Source organism: Wyeomyia smithii, chromosome 1 (genome assembly GCF_029784165.1).
Source record: "Wyeomyia smithii strain HCP4-BCI-WySm-NY-G18 chromosome 1, ASM2978416v1, whole genome shotgun sequence".
Taxonomy (NCBI): Eukaryota; Metazoa; Arthropoda; class Insecta; order Diptera; family Culicidae; genus Wyeomyia; species Wyeomyia smithii.
The window spans coordinates 3,524,687-3,551,292 of NC_073694.1; the positions used below are offsets into that span (position 1 = coordinate 3,524,687).

At 38.5% G+C, this 26,606-nt stretch overlaps 1 protein-coding gene across 11 annotated transcripts in view; it reads right to left on the reverse strand.

The window, feature by feature from the left end:
• The window catches only part of LOC129733964 (otoferlin-like), a 183,766-nt gene that overhangs the window by 7,472 nt on the left and 149,688 nt on the right, over nucleotides 1-26,606 (reverse strand). For all 11 annotated transcript variants that reach the window (XM_055666704.1, XM_055666453.1, XM_055666650.1 and 8 more), the window contains 7 exons: nucleotides 11,319-11,475; nucleotides 11,075-11,261; nucleotides 10,646-11,018; nucleotides 7,685-10,589; nucleotides 7,380-7,626; nucleotides 7,070-7,320; nucleotides 6,498-7,013 (listed from right to left, as the gene is read on the reverse strand). In XM_055666704.1, the coding sequence (XP_055522679.1) occupies nucleotides 6,498-7,013; nucleotides 7,070-7,320; nucleotides 7,380-7,626; nucleotides 7,685-10,589; nucleotides 10,646-11,018; nucleotides 11,075-11,261; nucleotides 11,319-11,475 (4,636 nt within the window). The remainder of the gene's footprint in view (nucleotides 1-6,497; nucleotides 7,014-7,069; nucleotides 7,321-7,379; nucleotides 7,627-7,684; nucleotides 10,590-10,645; nucleotides 11,019-11,074; nucleotides 11,262-11,318; nucleotides 11,476-26,606) is intronic.

Genomic DNA, 26,606 nt, shown 5'->3' on the forward strand with positions numbered 1-26,606 from the left:
ACTTATGATGTATATAAAATATAAGGTGAAACTAGTTCTGTAAAGTATCTATGTCATAAAAAAATATGTTCCTGAGATAATAAAACTCGAAAATAAATATTTGATTCTTATATATATTTATATCACTTAGAACATTTAACCCTTTTCTTGAGAACCGTTCGCCCAATCGTTTTGTTGTCAAAGAATGAATTGTATATTTTTGATCAAGCATTCCAATGAACGTATGGTTTTTGCTGGAGAACCATGGACAAATTAGGGAAAACGTGTATTTTCCTAAATAATTATAATTTTTCGAGCTTAAATTAGAAATAACTCGAAAACCAATGCCTTTCGAATGTTAACTACCAAGAGCTTTTTGATTTAAAATGACTCTTTGCATCTTTTAAAATCTTCAGAACACAAATATATTGAAAAATGTTTGAATTAGAATTTTCATAAAAAAATTAATCTACCATAAAAAAAATATTTTTCATTTCTCCATCCTGGACTTTTTCTTAAAAGTTGCGTATTAACGTCAAGTTTCTTAAAAAAATAAAAAAAAAAATCAACTCTTTTTTTTTCTAAATTGAAATTTTATGTTCATTTTTAGTTTTTTTTTTGGTCTAAAAAAGTTTTTTTGGTACAGTGTATATTTTTTTATGGTGCATTTTTAATTCCCTACAACTCATTCTCAGACAGTTTTTCTATACACCCAACGGTTTCTGGGCCTCAATGCTTCGAATAAAACCTATGCCAAAAGCCATACGCCCTATTAGAATGTAACTCATGGGTGTAAAAAATCTCTCCACCTGTGAAAAATGCTCACTTTGCCAAGCCAAATACGTGTGCAAAGTTTCATTCAAATCAAAAATGGTCGATTAAATTTTCGCGTATTTCCAGGCGATTTGAAATGATTTTGCTCTTAATTGTGTGGGCTTAACCTTTGCATTAAAAAATGGACAAATATAGCCGATTTTTCACACGCACTGACGAAACTACCCACGCAGTATCAATCATAGCAACCCATGAGTCAGCAGAAAAAAATTGACAGCTTTATCAGTCGAACTCTAGCCGTGATGGTGAATACATTGAAACTAGTCCGTACGAAGTGTGCGCGTTCCAAAAACGCTACTCCACCGAATCGAAAACGGACATCGTGCGGCACTTTGTGGACTTATTGGTCAACAATCAGAGCATCGAAGGAAAGCTCCAAAGGATGCTGAAGAGGAATTAGTGGCTACATCGCTGCGTACGCTTGACCGAGAGTCCGGTGCAACCGGCCACACAGTGAAAAAGTACCTGGCGAACATGGACATATATGTTAGGAAGCGGCAGTTCCGTGCACTGGTCTTGGAGCTGCGAGAAGTGACGCAGCGGTAGCGGCTGAATAAGATGGTTAAGTCGAATTTCCCGGCTGTGGACGACGAGCCCTATCTCACCCTGTAAGGCAACGACTAATAGAACACTTCGTGTTTGGAAGGAAGTGAGCTTCGAGGTGAAGTTCTCATTTTATACACCAAGTTCCCTTAAAAGGTGCTGCTTTGACCGATAATCAGGGAGAAGAAAATGTCAAAGCCGCTTTTCTTTCCCTCCGGACTGGCCGCGAATGGAGAAATTTATAGTACGAAGTGCCTGCCGGAAGTTGCGTCGTTCATCAAAAAAATAGCATGGGAAATTTAACAAACTCAATTATTTATCTTAGGTTATTCACCACCTTCCGTAAAAAGTCAATTTATTCAATGCGTTCGATGAGCCCAATGCTTTGTGCAATTGACTGCTTATCATCAGACCCCTGCACGTTGGACACATCCAGTAGATCATCGAGATTGACTTAATTTCTGCCAACAAATTTGCCGTGAGGGGCGACCATTTTAGATGGAACGTTCCTTACGAAATTATAATTTTAAAGCTTAAAAGTACATAAATCATAGGTTATGTTGGAATTGAATTGATTTTCTTCTGAATGTAGATTAGAATAGAAAAGCATTTAAAATTGATTCAGATTGGATTTGGATTTCGTTTCCAAATCCAACACGAATCTAATTCAAATCCGATTCAAATTCAATCTAAATCAATCCAAGTTCAATTAATTAATTTTCATCTCGGAAATAAATGCTGTAGAAAATTACTCATTGGGTATTTTCTCTTGGAAATTTGGGTAGAACAAGCGTGTCTTGATAGCGTTTAAGCGGTATCTCAATGCTTCGGTCAGGAATGTGAAGGTCAAATCTGAGGAAGATGTCGATTTCGGTATAGAAAAGGCTACGGCCAGATTTTGTACAGAAACTAATGAGTGGAGTTAAGCGAAAAGTGCGAGCGTACGATTAAGGTATATGCCAAAAGGTTACTGATGTTATATTTCCTTGGCTGAGGTTTGAAAAGGATCGGCCAATTAAGCAATTTCCAATAACATATTTTCCGTGATGTAATTTTATGTGAGACACCTTTTAGGTAGAACATAAAAGTAGAGGACTCCAGGAACATAATTTATACCATTTTCACAAAATCTCAAGTTGAATGGGCTATGAATCAAATCGATTCGCCTGTAAAAGATGAACTCGAATCACCTGTAAAAGATGGTGTTATCTCAGCACTTCTTCAGAAGAATTTAATGAAGTAGGTAAACGAATAAACGACGAACCCGACGAGCAATCACTCTGCGGCCTTTTGACCAATTTCCGATGTGGCTAGGGGCACCAAAATTTATAAAAAACGGTTGCAAAGCTATATTTTTTTTCTCCCTGTTTGAGCTCTAGCGTAAAAATCCCAACCTTTCCGAGTGTCTGTTTACCAGGTTAGGGGTGGCTTACAACAGTGTTTGACCCGAAGTGGGCGGCTAAGTTAAGAATCGTGTTGTCTCGAACGCTATAGCCAGGTTGGTAACTACATCATGAGACTCGGTAGCGAGGCCCTACTAGAGCAACCCACTTGAACAATTACACTACAAATAATCAAGAAAATATAATTCGGAGCATTCGTTACGGACTTGCACAACGAAAAACAGACTGCGAATGGAAACTCGGTGTTGGTGAAGACAGGGTGCCGCTTGAGCAGTTAGTACCCTGCAAGTTCGTCGTCGTTGCTCTGCAGAAGATCTGTCGCAAAGGTGAGAAGGAGTGGGCGGCGAGGCTCAGTTCTACCAAAGAGGTGCAGCAACCATCGAGCTGGGAACGGGTTTTTGTGTGCTGGGTTCTACTGGAAGGCGATCAACGAGAAAATGTGTTTGCCAGGGATTAAAGGTCGTTTCTTCAACTACAGCATCAGCTTCGTGCACTGTCTGCTCGAAGGTAGACCTGACAGTTAACACGAACGACAACGGCCAACGATGCATACACTTCGCAGCTTCCCGATGTCTAGTGATTAGAACCACGTAAACATCTCCACAAAGCCATCTGGAGATCACCTGACAACCGAACCACACTTTAAATTAACCACGTTCTTTTTGATGGCTTAACATCACAAACGTACGCTCCCTTTGAGGTTCGAATATAGACTCGAACCACCATCTAGTAGCGTACATAAACGCTCGAAATTATCTACGAAAAAACCGACCTCGTCGACCAAACATCCGGCTGTTGCACAAGCCGCAGGCTGCCGGGAATCACGCGCGCTTACTTGAAGAGGCGATACCTTCCACGGAGGAACTATGTGCTTCGACTTTCGACGATGGATGGGGCAAGCTGCGCTCGGCCATCGGAGAGGCTGCAACCGCGGTACTAGGTGAGGTATTGTTGAGCCAACAAAACGACTGGATTGACGGGGAATGCCAGCAAACAATGGAGAGGAAAACACAGGCTAGAAAAGCTATCCATAAGCAGCGCCATATGAGAGAACTTGGCCAAATGTCGATCCTGTAAGAGCTACATACCGAGTCCAGATAAGTGTAGGGACGAGGAGGGAAACCAGATCACAAGCGAGCCCGAGGTGATCGACAGGTGGTAGCAGTTTTTCAACGAGCAACTCAATAGCGGAGCAACAGATTCTACTACGCCGTCTTTCTCCTGTAGCAAAAGGATTCGTAGGGCAGTACTAAGCGGGCTTCACTGTTCAGAAATGCCGAGAGTACTACGTGCCCACACATCATGTCTTCATGGATTTCAAGGCAGCGTATAACATCGTCGGTTTCGTGCAACACTGGGACAACTCAAAAATCATAGTTTCGAGAAAAACGCGTTTGAAAATTTGTGTCGAAAATTTATTTTTCGATTTTCAAGAAAACTTTGAAGTTTAAGATTACCAATCCTCATTTAACACTTTTAGGTCTATTATGCACATTATGAGCACGTTGTCCAAGTTATAACCTTATCTTTACTAACTTTATGGAGAAATTTCGATTTGTGCAGAAAAAGCACTTCTACTCATAACTCTGGATTTTTTGGGAATTTTGAAACGGGGTTTCGTGGGATGAAACTTCACTATATTTCTCATCGTTTGCCATCAAAAACTCAAAAATGCAAAATTTTGAGTTGTGCCAGTGTTGCACGCAACCGACGACATAGTCGATCGAGAAAGCTGTGGCAAATAATGCACGACTGCGGTGTTCTGGATAAACTGACACGACTTATCATAGCTACCTTGGATCCAGTGATGTGTTACGTGTGCGTATCGGTGACACTCTCGAATCCCGAGGTACGCAGAGGATCTAGTCCGACAGGCGGACAATCTTTCGCGTTAGTCGGGAGGCTGCGATGGGCCGGACATATCGCGAGAATTCTGGACGACAGTGCTGTAAAATTGGTTCACTTCAAGGGCTCCACAGTAAGGCGGGCTTGGAAACGTTGAAATAATTCAAAAGGTACCTACAAACGATATTGATTAGAGCGAATGCACCGAAGTTGTTATGATGTGAAGCTGTATTATCGGCCAAAGCCCGACATAAGTGTTGCCAAGAAACTGCAACCCAGTTTAGCTACAGTACCTAGAGCAGGTATGTGTCATTGGGTGTCAAGCTTATGCGTGGCTACCTAACCAACATAGAAAGTATGTGGATGCCAAAATTGCCAACTGCTCATGGATATGCATCCAATAGCTACCGACTGTGGAATAAGAATGCTCGACACATCGTGATTGCTCATGACGTCAAGTTCAACGAGAATTATTGCGTGGGCCGTGCTGTATATTATACTGAGAAAAACGATTGCAGGAGAGGGAAGAGAAGTATAGCAACCTGCGAAAAGAGCTCCAGAGGGATCCGATAGTGAGTGATGATGGAGCCCTGACCGAAGAAGAAACAGAACACGAAGATGTATCGGAATCAGGCACCTCCATGCTCCTCTTACACTCAGATCTTCTGGACATGCCTTCTGGCACGAGCGACGAGAAATCTATGGGGCGCAGCGAATAGGAGCGCAAATACTTCGGTAAGCTTCTTAATCTTCTCATCAGATGTGTCTGGAAAGTACAACAAGACTGATGTCCGAGAGGATCGTGATCGCTAGTACCAAGCGGGGCAGGACGAGCTCCAATCCATGGAGAGAAACCATGTATGGAAGCTGATGGAGTGTGCGTTCGGGTGGTGCTAGCTCATCGAAAGTGTATGGATGCTAAGATGGGTGTTTTCCGTAGAGTGCTAAAGGAAGTTCTCTACAAGGAAGTTCCTCAAGGCTCCAAAGTGAACAAAAGCACTTAAAACTTTGATTCCGCAGATCCAACCATGAATGTCGTCCCTATGTGTCCACCATTCACGGCGATAAAGTCAGCTCTGCGTGAAGGAGCTTTTGATAGTCTTCGAGATGAGTTTAAGATGACCGATTGCGAACATACAATGTTCTTACTGGGTATGCGGCTCGACTACAAATCTGACTCAATCATTGAAATTCTGGGGAAATTTTTTTTTGTTCAATTGTAAATCTGTTGAGAGCCCAATGGAGGAAGGACTTCAGACGAGCCGCGTAGGAAGTAGTCCGAGGCAGTCTAGTTGGAATTCTAGAAGACCTAGGGTACCGGTATATGCAGACAACCAAGGCGCAGCAGCAGAATAATCATATTGATATCAAGCATTACATTATCAAGGATCATTTCTCCGCTAGGACCCTTAAGTTGAAGCCAATCTCTACTACCGAGCAAAAGTTATTGATTAAGCAATCAGAGATTACTGACAAGCTCCATCACAGCGAGTAAAGTTTAAGGAGTATCACTGTTTCTCATCATCTTTACCCAAACAGTCAACCTTACAAAACATACAATAAATCATTACAAACGTTAACTATCGAACTTCTTTCAATTTTGGATTGGATTCGTTTTGAACTGAATTTTGATTGGAATTGGATTGAATTTGAATTGGATTTTAATTGAGTTTGGGTTGGATTCTGGTTGAGTTGTATTAGATTTTCATTTGATTTGGATTGGGTCAGGATAGTATTTCGATTGGTTTTTAGTTAGATTTGGATCGAATTTAGATAGGATTTAGATTGGATTGGAAATAAATTTGTCTTAAATTATTATGGGAGGAAATTTTGCAGAATTTGGCTACAACTTAGTGGAAATTAGATAATATCAATAAAAATATGGTAACTCACTTGGGTTTCTCCAAAGGATCCGGTTCATTCCGACCATAGCCGGCGGGATTCTTCTCCGCTTCCTCCTTCGTTAGCAGGTGAATTTCCGCCTCGACTTTACCGGTCAATTCCATCTCATCGTTCTCCTTCTTGATAAAAAACGGCCACCAGCCGCGAACCCGTTTCTGCTTGAAAATGTTCACCATCGGAACGTTCTCCGTCTTCAGCATATCGAGCGTACAAAGTTTGGAAGATTTCGCTCCCCTCGGGAATCGGTTTAGATTCAAAGAAATCGCTCCCAGAAAATCGTCCGCCGAAAAGTGATCTGCATCCCAAACTTGCAGCTCGAGGCGAGCTGGAATTTTGACCTCCGTTTCGTCCCAACTGAAGAGTGATTCCTTTCGAGAGAGAACAATTCGTTCTTCCGCCGCAAGATAATCGAAGGGAAAAATGAAACGCCAGTTGAAGTTTCCTTCTCCCGTCAGCGAACGGTAGTGGATGTCCGTCGCTTGGATGTCCTGTGGTCCAGTGAGCCATCTGTAATCCAAAATGTACAGATTACTTTGTTAAGAGTCACTAATAAATTTGGTTACCCTTTAACGTAAATATCAGACATCTTCTCGCCAGTGAAGAACGCATCATCTTCCAGCACAACGTCGTCGGTATTCCAGATCACAATGCGCAGCTCGTAAGATTTAGGCTTTCTGGGAGAAATGTCCACAGGTGGACCGGGCAGCGGCATATCCATCGGAAACATATCGACCCACATCTCTAGCTTGCCCTGCTCAATTCCTGGTTTGTCGCTGCTGTACAGCGATCGAGACTCGATGTGTTCAGGAACAATCTATTCAAACGAACCCTTTTTCTATTACTCGAAATAAATTGGATTTCATTGAAACTAACCTTACAACCAACTCGCGGAACCTCTTCCCAGCGGTGTAGAACCGCTAGCGCCAGGTGTTCATCGCGAAACTTGCACGTCGTTGGACTGTTCCAAGCCTGAATTTCCTCGTGGCTGAAGGTAAAACAGTACCGTCCTATCGTTACCCGATCCTGCAGGTACTGTGGCGGTTCCAGTTTATTTTCCTTACACAGTTTGGTCAGAATCTGTGTTGGTTTCATCGGATCACGCCATTGGTTGTAGCCAGTGCTGAAATATGATTATAAAAATTATCTCCAAATTGATTTGTGTTAAATTTAGAACAAACTCTTCGTATCGTGCAGCGATTCCACACAAAGCGCGGTGTTTGCTGTAGAATCGATTCTCCAGATCGATTCGGGTTTCTCCGATCAGATCGTCCGATCCGACCAGATCCCAGTCGTAGATCTGCACTGTCAGCATCGAGTCCTGCGGGAAGGTGGCTTCGATTTCGAAGCACTTACCGAACACCGGATTAAGCTGTTTGCTGACATAGTTTTCCTTATCGGAGACCCGTTTGCTGCCTAGTTGGAGCACTACGTACGGATCGGCTTTCCCATTCAAATCCATCGGATGTAAATCGGTTGCTTTTACCACGTACACTCGAACTAGGACGTGAATTGGATCGTTCAGTGGGAGCGTAGGTGCGAACGCCGGTTCCATGCCCTTCTCGATCGGAAGTTTGTACACTTTGATGGCACCCTTGAAGAAGCCCACAATACGATTCTCGTCCTCCGTGCTGTCACCAGTTTTCTTACCTCGATACAGGGGAAACGATAGCAGCCACTCCTTGAAGTTGTTGTACTCCGGCAGTGTTTCCAGCTCGCACGGATAGATTTGGCAGCTGGCAGTGTTTGGGTTGACGATTTTTTTCGGCGTCGTCTTCGGGCTGAGCTTCGAGACAAGTTTGGAAGTTTTGACGCCCAGCTTTTTGCCACCACTTTCGGCTCCGGAGCCGATGTGGTTCTCCAGCCCGCGGAAATTGGTTGCCGGTTTCGATGATTCGATTAGTTTTTCGTAGGAGAGGAAATATTTGGTCCACCAGTCTTTGCTAGATTCGTCGTCGTCATCCGTGTCGTACGTGTCTTCGTGTTCGAGCTTTTTCTTGCTTTTTTTGCCTTTGGCAAACTTGCTGACGCAAGCTGCACCGTACAGGGTTAGATTTTCGCCGGAGATGGAGTGCATTAGGGCGCTATCGCCGGGTAGGGTTGTACTATTCGGCAGCAGGTCGGTTTGTCGCGAGAGGACTATTTGTCCGCATTGATTGGCGCGTCTGGTTTCCTCCTTCGGAGGTGGCCGATGCATGTACTTGTGGATGGACGTTATCTGGTGGGTCCCCACCAGGGTGTAGCGTCCGAAAGACCGACAATCGACAGCTCGAATCGTGATGGGAGGAGCGTAACGCTCCTCCAGTGGCAGCTCCAAATCCATAAACTTCAACATGTTGGCAAAGTTGGGGTTCTTCTTCGCATTTTGAATTATACTCGAGTTCAAGATACGGCCAGAGCACTCGATGTCGATCCGAGGTTTGTCGACGGTCATAAAATGAACCCGTTTGACGTCACGAAGACCCCAGAAAAGTACCTCGATTCGGAAGCGAGCCAAATTCGGGCGTACCTCTCGTGGAACCGGAAGAATTGTCATCGTGGAAGGTCCCGTTTTGTCACCTCGGAATTCGGTGGCGATGTATTTCGGATCCGTTAGTCTAGGAATATCGTCCGATCCTAGTTCTAGCATTTCGAAAGCAGCCAGCAGCTCTCCAGCACCATCCAGGCCGCGGGTGATTTCGAACCACTCCAGCACAGGATTTTGGTAGTGATTGTCTTTCAGTTTGATTCTTGGCTTCGCCAGCGCTCGGCCGATAAACTCGGATTTCCCAACTTTGTCCTGGTCGTAGATGTCCACCACAATCGTCGGAGGATCCTTCTTTATCTCATCCTTCGCTCCATAAATCACAATTTCGTCAAACAGCAGCAGCTCGTCCCAGGTGGGACTCAACGTCTCCTCGATAACCTGCGTAGTACGGGAGAACTCCGTCACGTAAACCGTAGCGTATGGATCGCTCAAACCCGACGCATCCGAGCCGATCAACGAGCGAGCTTGGTAGACGTGGGCCCGCATCTGAAAGGCGTGCTTCTCCACGTAACGAACCTCCGATGGGGCTGAAAGGTTAGACTTCTCGGAGTTCTGCAGCTCATAGGACAGTTCAAATCCACGCGGAAGCCCCGAAAAGAAGTACTTCTTGTGCTTCAACACTCCCAACCAGAGATAAATGTGTAACTTGGCTCGTACTTGCCATCCTGCTGGACCTTCCGATAGTTTTCCAGGCAATTTCAAGAAAATCGTCTGCACTTTCCCGCAGCAAACTCCAGTTTCCTCCTCCACGGTCGAATAGATTAGATCCCTCGCACTGATCCGATGATACGCAACTCGTTTGCCGTTCGCTATCATCCAGATAAAAACATCCGGCAGCGCATGCTGCGGATCATCAACCAAGAACCGCAACTTCCCCAAGTAACTGTGTGCCGTTTTGTAGCGTTCCTTCATCGAACTCTTCGTCACGAGCGCCCGCAGATTGCGGGACATATTCCCAATCGACTCCACCTCTCGCAAACAAAGTTTCATCCGTTCCTTGTCCAGCTTGGTCTTACCCGTCCCTGGTCCCACCAACGCCCCCTTCGTAATCGAAACGTACTTATTACAGCTGGTCGCCACCTCCTCCAGTACCGAGCGCAACTTCACCTCCGCCGTCGGATCTTCATCCTCAATCAGCAGGTTTGTTTCCGCTAGCCCAATCTCCATCCGTTCGGTGATTTTCCCAATCATGTTACTATTATACATCCTCCGACGTAGATCCGGAAACGAGCAGCGCACATCCATGCACGGTTTGTTGTCCCAGTAGGGCAGGAAGAAGTGGTTTTTGTCGTGCGAAATCGGCTTCGAGGCACTTGTTGTACTGCTGTACGAGGTCGTATCCACCGTCTCCAGCTCGTCGTCATCGCTCAGGTTGGCCGCACTCTCGTTGTGCCCGTCCAAGGAGTTCCCCGCGTTGCCCATGCTCAGTTCGAAGTAAACCGGTCGATCGCACACCTTCCGGTCGATCATCGACGCCTCGAGGACACTGCCGAACATGAAGAAGTCATCGTGTTTGCAGTATGAGGACTCCGATATCGGAAGCGTAGACTCCAGTTCCACTACAAAAAGTTCATCAATTATAATTCTGTTGGAATTATGTAACTTAACAACTTACCATTTTTATCCGTCAGAAGTTCCACGTTATCAGTGATTTCCGTTCGAATCGCTATCAGCAGCCGCGCCCTATAGCTGACGCCCTCACCCAGTCCCGTGTTGAGATTGGAGTTCTGATCGATCAGATTGTAGTCCCGGGTGGAACCGTACAAATGCACGAAAGATGGTCCGTAAGTCGGAAGGAAACCTTTCTCGCCATCGTTCGAAATCTGCTTCAAATCGATGTAGTGCGTCCCGATAATCGAGGGCTTCATCGGATCCGCATCACGCAGTTGAATCTTGATCCGCTGGCACAGCGGAGGGAACATTTCCGTGAACACCAGCTGCTCGTTCCAGACCGGATTGTAGGAAGCTTTCTTGACGCTCGATTTACCCTGCAGATAAGCAACAGTAAGTTCAAAACTTTCAACCTACGGTTGAAGATATTTACCGAAAGTCCGGCAAATGAGACCTGCACGTACGGGTTAACAAGATCTTTGGTTTCACCGGTGAAAGCTCGCTTGACGTTCGCCATCAGCGAAGAGTTCATCCGCGGAAGCCCGTCCGCTCGGTAGATCTTAACAATAAACTTCGCCCGCTGTCGCTCGATTGGGACTCCATCTGGGAGCAGGAGGTTCCTACCAAATCAAAACTTTTCTCAATCAAGAACATTTAAATCAAAATGAAAAACTCACGCTTCAATATCATCGGGATCCTTCTCGGACTTGGGAGGAACTTTGACCGTGTCACCTTTGCCGATGATTCCGACGTCGCACTTCAGGTAGCCCTTCGGGCCTGACACCAGATCCTCCGGGTCGGTCAGCAGCGCCCACTTGTGGTAGAACTGATGGTCTGAAGCCACATATATTAGTTAATAAAATGACCAAAGTTCTGTACGAAATTATCTTACATTTAACAAGCACACATAAAGCGATTTGAAGAAGAAACAACAACAACAACAAACAACGGCAAGACAATTCTCGTTAGTGACGAACAAAGCAAGCCATGCAAACCGGCTCCGCGTCTGCCGCTTGGGGTTATTTATAGAGAGGAAGCACAATAAAATGGTTCAAATGATGGACGGGAAAATAAATGGGTGTCGTTAGTTTTTCTTTTCTTTTTTTTTTCATTATTGTCTTCTCACTCTGATAGAAATACTCGTCAAACGGAAGAAAGCAATCAAATGCGAAAGTTCCCGCCCTTGGTCGGCTGGGTGGCACATCCGCTGTGAGATTTGCTCCAGCAAAGCAACAAGTGGCGCGGCTTGGCACCCGGCTGCGAGCTCCGTTCGGGCGTAACACGACAACAAGTTGACGATGCGGCGCGACACGGGAGCGGGAGGGAAAATAATGACACCGGAAAATGGCTTGCTGTGCAGCAAGATTCCTCGCTGTCATTGATCACAAAGTTGTTTGCCTGGGGAGAGAGTGTGACGGACGCGCGCGCTGTCATTTTGCTGCTCTGAATGTCAGGCTAATTAATTATGGAAGGAGTTTTATTATGTATCAAGTGAGATCAAAGTTTACTTTGCAACTCGAAGGGAGCAGCTTATTTTTTATCGTATGATATTCAAGAATATTCGATTTTGTTAATTAGTATTATGTATTACCTCATTTAGAATGTCTTTGGTTGGTTCATAAAATACAAGAAGAACAATTCATATTTATTGCACCTTACATAAATAATGAGCATTAAATGATGAAAAAACTTGAAAATAAACAAGTCAAAAATTTAAAAAGATGTCGAAAAGAGGACTTGACTAACCAAAAGAAGAAGAAGAGAAATCAGAACAAGATCGAAAATGGTCAAAAAAGGCTTGTAGAAATGTAAATATCATAAAGATCCACTTTCATTTCAAAATTATCAAAAAGACCAAAATGTATCAAAAAATGATAAAAATGCATGTTATCTACATATGGAAAAAAGTTCAAATTATGTCCCAATTAAAAATGAAATGAAAAATGGTAAAAAGGGTAAAAAAAGAAATCAAAATGATATTGAGAAGAAGTCAAAAACGATTAAAACGAAGCCAAAAGAGAAACTAAAATAGAATCGAATGTAAAAACAGGTCACACTTAGTCAAGCAAACAAAAACGAGATTGAATATGAAAAAAAGAGGTCTGAAAAGACACAAATAAAGATAAAAATACAGGTTGAAAAAAAGATTGGAAAGGTTCGAAAAAAGGTCAAAAATTGTGAAAAAGAAGGACTGAAGCAAAAAATATCTCGAAGAAGTCCAGATAGATTTTTAAAAATCAAAAAATGTCAACAAGTATCGAAAAAACATCAAAAAAATAAAATAAATCCATATCATCCTCAACTGAAAAAAGGGCTAAAATTAGTAACGAAAAAATAAGTTTGAAACAAAAAAAAGAGCTCAAAAACAAATCAAACTTTTTTGTTAATACGTGGTTAAAACGATCAAAATCCAGAAAAAGTAAAATAAAATTAACAATAAAAACAGCTCAAACTTATCCAAGAAAAATGACAAAGTGGAACAAAACGAGACTAAAATGTAGAAACACAATAATAGAGGGTGATTCGATATTAGTCTCAGAATAAGTTAAAAAGGTTAAAAAGTGGTATAGAAACACTTTTCGGGGTTTCTAAGCTTAATTTGGGATCATCTTCTATTTTAGCCTCAGGAAGCAATTTTCGGCGATTTAGAGCTCAAATTAGAATCATTTTCTACTTTGGCCCTTTCTGGCCTCAGGAAGCACTTTTCGGCGATTTTGAGCTCAAATTGGGATCATTTTCTATTCTGTTCTCAGGAAGCACTTTTCGGCGATTCTGAGCCTAATTTGGGATCATTTTATTTTTTGGCCTTTTCTGGCCTTAGGAAGCACTATTCAACAATTTTTAGCTCAATTAGGGATCATTTTCTATTTTGGCCTCAGGAAGCACTGTTCGGCAATTCTGAGCTCGTCGAACTGAGTCGAGTGATATACGACATTCGGCCCTTTTAAGCACTTTTATACCTTGAGTTTTTGCAGTGATTGCTATACCTTTCTAGGAGAAAGGCGGGAAGAAATGACTTTTAATATCGAACAATTTCATCACGAGCGATACCGGGAACGTTCAAATAGTACGATACCACATTCAAATTATTTTGAGCCCATATATACCGATCAAAGCAGGTATAGTTTTAAATAGTCTTTGAATTTCTTTTCGTTTCATAACTTTTGAACTACATATCAAGTTATAATGAAGTTAGATATGCGTAAGTTTAAGAGATAACTCGTGTAATCTTTGAGATAATAGACTTTCGTTGTTATTACAATTTAATACATAACGGTTGCTTAAGTTCAATTATAATCGAATGAAATGGGAACGTATAGAGCAGCCGAATTATGAAACCACTTGTTCAATCATAATTTATCAGTTAACCCTCAACTAGCCCGTTCATCTAATATCAATATTGTTCAAATCGGTTGTGTAGTTTCTGAGATAATGAAGTTTCGCGATTTTCACATTTCGATACATTACAAACGAAGTTACAGTTCGATTACAGTTAAATTCAATAGGGTGTTATGAGGCAGCTAGACCTTTCATTTGACACTAATTTCGTGGAAATCGGTTCAGCCATCTCTGCGAAAAGTGAGTGAGTTTAAGTAGTCTTGTGAAATTTTACTTTTCATAGCAGGATTTCACATTTTTAAACATAACAGGCAAAGTTAAAGTCCGATTGCAGAAAAAAAATCACTAGGGTCTTATGGGGCAACTAGACCTTCCATTTAACACCGATTTCACGAAAATCGGTCCAGCCATCTCTGAGAAACATGAGTGAGATTAAACAGTCTCCAGAACATGTTTCTTTCCATAACTTCTGAACCACGAGTTCAATCTTCATAAAATTCAAAAATCTAGGGTTTTTAGGTAGCCCGTTTATTTGAAATTAATTTTGTTCAAATCGGTTGCGTAGTTTCTGAGATATTGTTGTTTCGTGATTTTCACATTTTTAAACATAACCTCTAAACTAAAAATTCGATTGCAATGAAATTCAATAGGGTTTTATGGGGTAACTAGACCTCTCATTTGCAATTGATTTCATGAAGATCGGTCCAGCCATCTCTGAGAAAATCGAGTGAGATTGGGAGAGCGTTACACACACACACATACACACACACATACAGAAAATGCTCAGCTCGTCGAACTGAGTCGATTGATATACGAGATTCGACCCTCTGGAGCACTTTCATACCTTTGGTTTTTGCAGTGATTGCTATACCTTTCTAGGAGAAAGGCAAAAAGGTATAAAAGATAAGAAAGAAAACAGAAAAATATCGAGACGAAGTCGATGTGATGGTGAAAAGAAGGAATAAAACGATCAAAACGGCCAAAAAGAAGTCTTTAGAAAGGAAAACTAAAAAACTAAAACTAAAACTAAGACTGAAAAGGACAAACAGAGATTTGAAAAGTCGTTGTGAAAAAGACGTGAATGAATCAAAAAAAGATCGAAAGAAATCACAACAAGATCGAAACAAGGCAAACAAGTTCAAGAATGGTCAGAAATAGAAAATAAACAGAAATTTCAAAGTCAGAAATAAAAATCGAAATCGAAATCGAAATCGAAAAAATCGTAATTACGCTAAAAAGGATCAAAAACAATAATAATGATTCCGAAAAAAAGTCCAGAAAGAGTCAAATAAAAATCAAATAAGTTTAACAAGCGAACGAATTCAAACGATTCTAATAGTTCAAATTCAAGATGAAAATATCAAAAACGTCATAATGAACGTAGAAATTCTTTCTAAAATTCAAAAAGGAAAAATACAATGAAAAACACGATAAAATAAGTCAGAAAGAGATTGAAAGAATACAAAAATATAAAAAAATAATTACGGAGTTAACATGAGGTTGGAAAGATATCAAAAATTAAAACGACACCAAAAACGGTTATAATATGTTAAATAAAGTTTTAAAAATGGTCAAAAAGATATGAAAATAAAATCTAACTATTACAAAAAAAAAAATCTGAAAGAAGTTTACAAAAAAAAAAACAAAGAAAAATGAACAACGGAAGGTCAAAAAGATATAAAAAATTTGAAGAAGAAAGGTCAAACACGATCGAGATCAAAAGAGGTCAAAAACGGTTGCAGCGAAACGGTTGCTAAAAGTCTAGAGATAGTTAAATGAAATCAAAGTTTTCAAAAAAAAAAATAATAATAATAAAAATCAAGTTTTTCTAATATGAGGAATATATCGAAAGTCTTTAAAAGTTAAAATGTTAAAAGTTATTAAACGGACCCGAATAACAAATATTAAAAGGTTAAAAATGGCGAAAAAATATCAAAAGATTCAAAATGTTAGAAGTCAAAAGCAGCGCAAAAATTTTTTCTTAAGGGTAAATTCATCTAAAAGAGGTCAAAGTAAATAACATATAAAAAAAATATTATAAAATCAACAACAAAACAAATCGAGCCCAAAAAAAATGTCAAAAAAAAAAGGATGAAAACGTTAAAAAAGTTAATTTTGAGATTAAAAAGAGATCGGAAAGATGTCCTCACAGATCACAAACAAGTAAAAAGAAATTAAACTCAAAATAAGTAAAACAGAGGTTAAAAATGGTCTAAAAGATATCAAAACCAATAGTAAAAGAAACCAAAATATCGGGAAAAACTCTGTAAGGAAAAAAATACTTATGAAAACAAAGAGAAACAAAAACAAATTAAAGCCCACGAAAAAGGCCAAAAAGGGTTGCTAAAATAAGAAATTGAAAAAGAGGGTAGATAAAATAAAAATCGTTACAAAAGGAAATTGTCAGGTAAAACACTTTTACAATTGTTAAAATTGTGCAATATGTTAAAATTTGAAAGACAATAAACCAATATCAAAGCAATCTAAAAGAAGTTACAAACAAAAATAGAAAAAAAAATTTAATTATTGAAACATGTCATGAGATCGTAGGGACGACAAATCATAAACAGGTTGAAAGAATCAAAATGACACTAAAAATATGGTGAAATAATGTCGAAAGAAGCTGAAAAAGGTAAAAAAATACCAAACCAAAATCTAACAAAACCTTAAATATCAGAATAAAAGCTAAAAAAAACATAAAGAAAAAAAATTCGTCAAAACAAAATCACAACATATTGAAGAACATAAAACGAGGTTCTAATAGACCAGAAAACAAAAAATTTTTAAAAAGGATCAAACAGAGAGAAAACGAATTCAAAACAGACCTGAAAGAAAGGCTAGAAAAAGATCGGTAAAAGATCAAAAGAAGTTAAAAATGATCCGAAAAGCTCAAGAAAAAGACCAGAGAAAGTGATATAAAATAAAAAAGAGGTCAAAACTGTTGAAGAGAAGTTAAAACGGACTCGAATCAAATCCAAAATAGAACAGAACGATCGATAAGAGATATAATAACATAATCCCTTATGATGAATCAAAAATAAAACAAGAGATGAGATGGGGTAAAAAAAGAACAAAAATACGAAAAAAAAAATCAAAAAGTGGGCCAGAAGATCAAGAAGAGAAAAAATCAGAAGAAACAAAGATGGAAGGTACTTTAAGCTCAAAAAGAAGACTAAAAAAGAGTAGAATAAAAACGAAGTTAGTCAACAAAAAAATATCGAAATTGTCAAACAGTTAAAATTATGTACAATGTCACAAATGTGTATGATGATAAAGTATCAAAAACGTTAAAAAAGGTTTGAAGAAAAAAAAATCGGATAATATTAAAAAAAAAATCAAAATTATCAACAAAACTATGAACAAAGAAGTTCAAAATTGTATGTATGTATTGTATGTGTATGTGTTATTGATGCTAGAAGAAGTTTGTTTTTATCTCCGTTTAAATAATTGTTTTATAGTGTAAATTTAACCGTTTTAACCAAAATTTTGGTAGTACGCATTCATTAGACTGCCGCGTTCTAAAAGACAGTGAAGTTAGTACATTTTGAGACGTGTGATAGTGATTTTGCTGCAATTTTTATTTCGCTTTCCGTGCTGCCACCGGCTGTATACTGTTCATTTCGCTAACACAATAGACAATAGCGGCAATGGATACGAAACTGTGCGGAGCTTGCCAGCTGATTGTTAATGATCTGGAACCAGTTCGCTGCGGATTTTGTGATACATATTTCCACATCAGCCAAAAATGCTGTGGATTCAATAATCGCGCTCACAAGGAATTGTTTGCTACTGGGCAAGCAATGTTTTTGTGCTTGCTGTGCAGAGACGAATTGCAAGGCAGAAGCATTCGTTCATATTTGGCTGATAAAACCGAACAAAACAGTGCTCCCCCGTCAAATACAAGCGACATATCAACACAAATTTATCAGCTGCAAAAATTCGTTGAACGTTTGAGCCAGAAAGTGGATTGTTTATCATTACCTCAACCGGAACCGAATATTACTCCGAAGCCACTTAGTACAGCGAAATGGCCTAGCTTAGGTGTAAAGCGACGTCGAGGAAATAACGGAACGCCGGTACGTGTTGCAGTTGCTGATCGCGGGACGAATTCAGTAGATTTGAGCGGACTGTCAGTGCCATTTATCGTTCCTGAAGCACCGCCACCTAAATTCTGGTTGTACCTTTCGGGATTTCAACCACTAATAACTGATGACGATGTATGTCAAATTGTTGCTCGCTGCCTGGACAACGAAAAACCATCGGATGTTGTCAGATTAGTTCCAAAAGGAAAGGATATCGGAACAATGACATTTGTATCATACAAAATCGGTCTCCCCCCTGCCCTGAAACAGCATGCTTTATTGCCTTCCTCATGGCCAGAAGGCATACTATTTCGTGAATTTATTGAAAAAAACTCGAATCGCGGACTGAAAGTGACCAGCAATATACACGCACTCAGCCCTGCAGTTCATTCTTGAGTAAACCGCCCAGCGACTCGTACAATGGAAACCTTTGCGTTTCTAGCCTGCTGACATCCTCTTCAAATGCTACTATCAACTTGTTGGACCCGGGACACCCTTTAACAGGCATTATGGAAGCCCCTTATCCGATCGACACAGTCGCGCTGCCTACTGATTTTCATCCTCGACATTGTCCCGGTCCTGTGTTCGGTGACGGAGACGGGGTCTTCCAGCCTGCATCGCCAGGCAAGTATAACTGTACATCTGAGCTTCCGGTCCCTCATGCTTTTTCACGTTCCAGTGCGTTGGTCCATGAATCTGTTCCTCGTGTAGCTGATATGCGGATCTATTACCACAATGTGCGTGGGCTGCGCACCAAAATCGACTCATTTTTCCTAGCAGTTTCTGAAGGAGATTATGATTTAATTGTGCTTACCGAAACATGGCTCGATGACCGTATCTTCTCAGCGCAACTTTTTGGGAACCGCTACACAGTTTTCCGGAACGACCGATCTCATCTGAACAGCCAAAAGACGCGAGGCGGAGGTGTCTTAATAGCTGTTTCAGTGAAGTTGAGTTGTCGCATCGATCCTGCACCTGTTTTCAACACTGTCGAGCAGTTGTGGGTGATAGTGGAAACGGCAAATAGCGACATTAGTATTGGTGTCGTATACATACCCCCTGATCGAAAGTCCGATTCTCAGGTGATTCAACAGCACATTGACTCGATAGGCATGGTACTATCCCGCTTGCAACTTAAAACTCCTGCTCTACTTTTTGGAGACTACAACCAATCTGGTTTGCGTTGGTTTATCTCGGACAATGGTCACCCTTCAGTGGACACGCTGCATTCTTATATGCCCGCTTATTGCTGTTCTCTTCTCGATGGACTCTACTGGCATGGTCTGACACAAGTCAACAATATTTTGATTGATAACGAACGTTTTCTGGATCTTGTATGGGTAAATGATGAAACTTTGCCAATTTGTTCTGTATCTGCTGCACACGAGCCGCTGGTCGAGCTTGAAGCTGTTCATCCTGCTATCGTTCTCTCGTTAAACCTCTCCTCGACAATAGTGTACGACGAGCCTTCGGAACTTAGGGCTTTGAATTTTCGACGTGCTGACTACGCCACACTTACTGCGGCTCTTGCGGAGATAAACTGGAATGCTGTATTGGAACCATCCATTAGTATCGACAATGCAGTTAATTCTTTCAGTAGTACGCTGGAAAGTGTGCTCGCCCAAACAGTGCCATTCTTTGAACCGCCACGAAAGCCACCATGGTCGAATCCACGACTACGCACGCTTAGGCGATTGCGATCAGCTGCGCTGCGGAAATATTGTTGTTATCGCTCTGCTTATAACAGAAATCAGTTCACCACTGCCAGCTGTCAATATCGAAACTACAACCGCTATTTGTATAATAGGTATGTAAGGCGCATACAAAGCAATCTTCGCGTACACCCGAAACAATTCTGGTCATTTGTGAATACAAAACGCAAGGAAAGGGGTTTGCCTACTTCTATGTTCCTGGGCAACAATGTAGCTAACAATGAAAATGAAAAATGCAACCTGTTTGCCGAGCAATTTCAGCAAATTTTTAATGAATCGGTGGCGTCCCCCGAACAAGTTCGTGAAGCCAGTAACGTAGTACCACGCGATGTATTATCATTCAAATTACCTCACATCAGTCCAGATGACGTAGTCGCTGCCTTGAATAAGCTAAAAAGTTCATACGCTGTTGGTCCGGATGGTATCCCTTCGGCGGTTTTGAAGCGATGTGGAGAAGTTCTTAGTACTCCGATCGCGATGCTCTTCAATTTGTCCGTGCAGCAGTGTACATTCCCTGACCGATGGAAATTTTCATATCTTTTTCCCGTCTACAAAAAAGGAAACAAACGTGACATTTCCAATTACCGAGGGATCACATCTCTGTGTGCTTGCTCAAAGTTGTTTGAGATTATTATAAATGACGCTTTGTTTGCCAGCTCTAAACACTATATTGACGCCGACCAGCACGGGTTTTTCCCTCGACGATCTGTAGCCACTAATCTTATGCAGTTTGTTTCTCGCTGTTTGCAAAGCATGGATTCTAGCTTACAAACCGATGCAATTTACCTGGATCTGAAAGCAGCGTTTGATCGGGTAGATCACGAGATATTGCTTAGTAAACTTGAACGACTCGGTGTCCAATCAGAATCCGTACGCTGGTTCAAATCTTACTTGACTAGTCGAAGTGTATGCGTGAAAATAGGTTCAGCTGTTTCGAGGTGTTTTTCAAACGTTTCAGGAGTTCCTCAAGGTAGTAACTTGGGCCCGCTACTCTTCGCTATTTTTATAAACGACGCTTCTCTCTTGTTACCACCCGGATGTCGACTGTTTTATGCGGATGATACAAAAATATTCAAAATTATACATAGCCAACGAGATTGTGTCGCGCTACAGGAGCATCTAAATACGTTCGTGAACTGGTGTGCAACAAACTGCTTAACATTGAGTGTTGGAAAATGCAACATAATTTCATTCAATAGAAAGCGTGTCCCTATCGAATACGATTATACCATATCGTCACAACATCTTCTCCGTGTACAGTGCGTGAAAGATCTTGGAGTGTACTTAGATAGCGAGCTGACATTCAAGAACCATTATAACAACATTATCGCCAAAGCAACCCGTCGATTGGGGTTCATTTTCAAGATTGCCGATGAATTCCGTGACCCATTATGTTTCAAAGCACTTTACTGTGCCCTAGTGCGATCGATTCTCGAGTCTAATTCTGTAATCTGGAGCCCATATCATGCAAACTGGTCCTACAGAATGGAAATGGTTCAGAAAAAATTCGTACGCTATGCTCTTCGTTATCTCCCATGGCAAGATCCACTGAACCTGCCATCATACGAGGACCGTTGTCGTCTGCTTGGTATTCAACCACTTGAGGTTCGCCGTCAAATAGACCAAGCTGTGTTCGCTGCTAAACTACTGACTGGCTACATCGATTGTCCAGCAATATTGGCTCAACTAAACATATACACCCCTGAAAGACCGCTGCGCCAAAGGAGTTTCTTATATCTGGAACCACGGAATCGACTATATGGTTGCCATGATCCAATTCGTGTTATTTGCCACCGTTTTAATAATGTTTTCGAGTTTTTTGACTTCGACTTACCAATGAATACGTTCCGTCATCGGCTACTTGATGCTCATAGAAGATTGTGAAGTTTTTGCTGTTTTTTTTTTTTTTTTTTATTATTCAATAAGACTTATCTTTGTCAGATGAATGTAATTGTACAAATAAATAAATAAATAAATAAATAAATAAATAAAAATAAATTTTATGAACAAAAAACAAAGAAGTTTAAAATAACAAAAGAAAGATTACAAATAGAAGAACAATTTAAATGAGGTTGAAAAAAGATCGAAAAGAGAACATAGATAGATCAAAAATGGGTGAAAAGAAAAAATTCGATATCAGAATGAGGTTAGAACAAAGTCAAAGGAGGTTTAAAATTGTCAAACAAAATCTAAAAGAAAACAAAAAGTCATAAAAGTTAAGGATAAATCAAGCGAAAAAAAGTCGAGAAAATATCGAAAACAGATTGAAAATCTCCTCTTGGAATTCTCTGTGAAAAAAAAACATGAGAAAAAGGTAAACAGGGTCCCACTTTTGGAAAAAAAATTACAAAGAGGTTTTTAATAAATGATAAAAATATGTAAAAAAGAATAAGAAATTTCAAAGAGAACCAACTCATAAGAAAACTAAAATAAGGGCTGAAGAAAATACAGAAGAGATCAAAAGAAATCAGTGTATAAAAAGCCAGACTCCCTAGAGTCTCAGAAAAAAAAAAATAAATTTAAAATTAGTTTGAAAAGTGAACGAAAAGTTAAGATTTTCAAAAACAACAAAAAATATGCAATATGTTTAAAACATCCAAAAAGTTAAAAAAAAATCGAATAAAATCTAAAAATAAAACAAAATGAGATTGAAAATAATTGATATATTGTTAAACAAATCGGAAAGAACTCAAAAATGACCTTTATGCGATGCAAAACAATTTACAATTAAAGAAACAGTTGACATGAGGTTAGCAAAAGTTCGGAAGAACGTCATAAACAGACCGGATACAGGTTAAAAGGAACCATACTAATATTACTTAAAGGTGAAACAAGTTCAAAACAACTCACAAAGGTCAAAAAGATAGCAACAAAAAAAAAAAAAAAAGATAGCAAGACACCAAATATTTCCTATAGGTGTCTAAAAATATAAAACTAAGGTCGAAAAAATTAAATAGCAGGAAAAAAAACTTGAAAGAGCTTTGAAAGATGTCTCTGATAAAAAAGAAAATCAAAAAGAGACAAAAAATGAATGACAAAATAAGATATAGATTTAAAAAGTGACACAAAAAAGGCCAGAAAAAGATCGAGATTGAAAGAAGTCAAAATACGATTACAACGAAGCAAAAAGCCAAACAGAGGCCTGGAGAGAGAGAGAGTGAAATAAAATCAGAACAAGTTCAAGAAAAGCTCGAAAAATGAAGAAATATTTCAAGAACTCTAAGAACTTCTATATGAAAATATCATAAAGTTAACGTGCTAAAAATCATAAAGCGCGCAAACATTAGTGCCAAAGTTTGAAAACAAAAATGAAAAGAGGTTAAGACAGATGAAAAGTAAAATAAAATATAAAAATTACAAAAATGAGATAAAATGAGTCTGGTTCAATGATGTCAAACCAATCAAAAAGAAGTAGAAAATTACCCAAGAGTGCTGAATAAGATAAAAATGATCAAAAACCAACAAAAATTTGAACGAGGATAAAAATATGGAAGGAGGTTGAAAATGTTCAGAAAAATAAATAAAAAAAAAAACAAAATCTAATAAAAATCTAAAAATATAAAAATTAGGTCGAAAAAATCAAATAGCGAAATAAAAAACCTAGAAAGAGGTTTGAAAGATGTCTAAAAAAATAAAAAACAAGACAAAGAGATTTAGATTTAAACAAAATACGATTACAACGAAGCAAAAACGTCAAAAAGAAGTCTAGAGAGAGTAAATAAAATCAAAACAAGTTTAAAAAAACGGTCGAAAAATAAGGAAATATTCCAAGAACTTCTATATGAAAATATCAGAAAGTTATAATGCTAAAAATCATAAATTGCGTGAACATTAATTCCAAAGGTTGAAAAAAAAATCGAAAAGAGGTCAAAACAGATGGAAATGAAAAAAAAAAATTCCAAAAATGAGACCAAATGAGTCTGGTTCAATGATCGAACCAAAAAGAAGTAGAAAATTAGCCAAAAGTAGTGAAAAAGATTCAAATCATCAAAAAACAACGCAAAACTGAAACGAGATTAAAAAAAGAATCAATTTAAGCACATTGAAAATGGGTTAGTAGTTTTCAATCCGATATTAAAACTAGGATTAAAAAATTGAAGGAAGGAGGCTAAAAATGTTCAGAAAGATAAAAAAACGGAATCTAACAAAAATCAAAATACCTAAACAAATTCTTAAAAAAAATTAAGAAACTGACAAGAGCGTCAAAAAATTATCAAAAACAGATTAGAGACCCAGAAAGAGTCAACAAGAGGTTTCCAATGAAAGTATGTAAAACGAAGAATAAGAAAGTAATTAAAAAAACAAAAAGAGTTCTAAGAGGAATACCAGAAGAAGATAGCGAAGGGATCAATTGAAGTTAAAAACGTTTCAAAAAGCTCAAAATGACGTCTAGAAAAAGCAAAATAAACGTAAATATAAGTTCAAAAAATTGCCAAGAAATGGAAAAATGAGTAAAGATAAAAAACAATAACAAAACCAGAACTAAAGGAAGAATATCGTGAAGAGATAAAAAACGATCAGAAGCGATCCCCAAAAAAAAAAAACAGTAATGAGTCTAGAAGAAGTAAAGTTCATATTAAAATAAGTTAAAAAATGTAACAAACTGCTCAAACTGTTTAAATAAGCCAAAAATGGTCGAAGAGATATTAAAAAGAACATAAACCGAAAAATCAGAGAGCAAACAATATTTAAAAAAGGAAACTACAAAACCGAAATAAGGCCAGAAGAAGATTGAGAAGGTATTAAAAGATGTTAGTAAATATTTAAAAGAAGTCAAAAAACCAGTCAAAAACCAATCAGTTTAAAAAGTGATCGAAAAGTCGAAAAGGTAAAAGTCACAAACTGTACGAAAATTGTTTCTAAAGGTTAAAAATCGTCTAAAATAGATCAATGCAGATAAGAAATCAAACACTATAAGATCCAAAAACAATCAGAAAAAATAGAAGCAATAATAATTATAAAAGAGGTTAAAAGAGATAACAAACAGATCACAAACGATTCAAAAGAAATTAAAACCAAAAGAAAGAAAAACAAGTTTGAAAGAGATTAAAAATGGTCTAAAAGATATCAAAACCGAAATCTAACAAAAATCGAAATATTAGAAAAAGTCTAGGAGAAATGAAATAATTTTAAGAAACAAAGAGAAAAAAATAACAAATTACAAACCTAGAAAAGGGCAAAGAGGCAAAAAGAAATTGAAAAAGAGGGACAAAAGAAAAAAGTACAAGGAGGCTTAGAAAAGGTTAAAAAAGGCTAGAAAAAGGTTGAGAAGAATTCCAAAACAATCCAAAAGAAAGGCCAAAGAGAAGTCTAGAGAAAGTACAATAAAATCGAAATCATTTTAAGTGGTAATCGTAAGGCAAAACACTTCCACAAATGTTAAAAATGTACACTATTTTAAAAATATCAAAAACGTCAAAACGTTAAAAATCATAAACAGTGCTCATTTTTTTTCCAAACGTCAAAAAATGTTGGAAAGAGGTCAATACAGCCATCCAAAAGAAATTGAGAAAAATGAAAATAGAACGAAAAATTCCAGAAAAATATAAACAAATGTCAAAGCAATCACAAAGAAGTTGAAAAAAAAACAAAGTAATGAAACGTAAAAAAATTTATATAAGGCTAAAAAAAGATCAGAAAGACGTCACCAAAAAGAGAGACCAAAAAGAGAGAATCAAAACATCAAAAATAGAGTAAAATAAAGTCGATAGAGGTTGAAAATGGTCAAAAAGATACCAAAACAAAATCTAACAACAACTAAAATATCAGTAAAAGTAAAAAAAAAACAAAAAGGGAAATTGAAAGAGAAAATCGCGTTGAAATAAAATCTCAATCAGATTACAGAACACAGAAATTGGTTCCTAATAGAAATAAAAATGAAAAATAAGTAAAGGAGGGCCAAACGGAGGGAAAACAAACTCAAGAGAGACCTAAAATAAGGGCTAGGAGAAGATCAGGAGAAGTTTAAAAACGGTTACCAACGCTCAAAAAGAAGACTAGAAAAAATGAATTAAAATCAAAATCAATAAAAAAGTTATTGAGCAATCAAACAGTTAAAATTTTCATCAATGTCAAAAAGGTGCAATAAGTTAAATAAAGTGTGAAAAAATAGTAGAAAAGAGATCAAAAATGTTAATAGAACTTGAAACGAACTCGAATAAATTCTAAAATTTGAACAAAGCGATTGGGAAGAATTATAAACAAATCAAAAACCGGCCAAAACAAATCAAAAAGAGAGTACGAAACAGGTAGAAAAAATAAAAATTAAAGAGTATCGAAAAAATCGAAAACAAATGAAGCAAACTAAAGAGAAATCATTATAATATACCTACTCCTTTATAAGAAATAAAAATTAGAAAAGATGTGAAAAGGGGTCAAAACAGGATAAAGTTTTTTAAAAAGACTTAACATAAGAGCTAGAGGAAAATCAAAAACAGATCGACAGAGGAAAAGATGGCAAGTTGCTTGAGAGCAAAAAAAAGACTAGAGAAAGTAAAATAAAATCAAAATCAGTCCAAAAAGAGATCGCAAGGTTGAAATTTTGTAAAATGTTACAAATGTGCATTATGTTGTACCAAAAACCGCCATGAAAAGAGGTCAAAACAGATTTGAAGAAAAAGAATACGAATAATATAAAAAACTAGCAAAAACACTAACGGAACTATACCTATAACGAAAAAGAAATTTGAAATCACAAAAGATAGATTACAAACAGAAGAAAATTTTTAATGCGGTTGGAAATAAATCGAAAAGGGAACATAAATAGATCAAAAACGAGTAAAAGTATGAATGATATCAAAACGAGATTAAAACAAATTCGAAAAGATGGAAC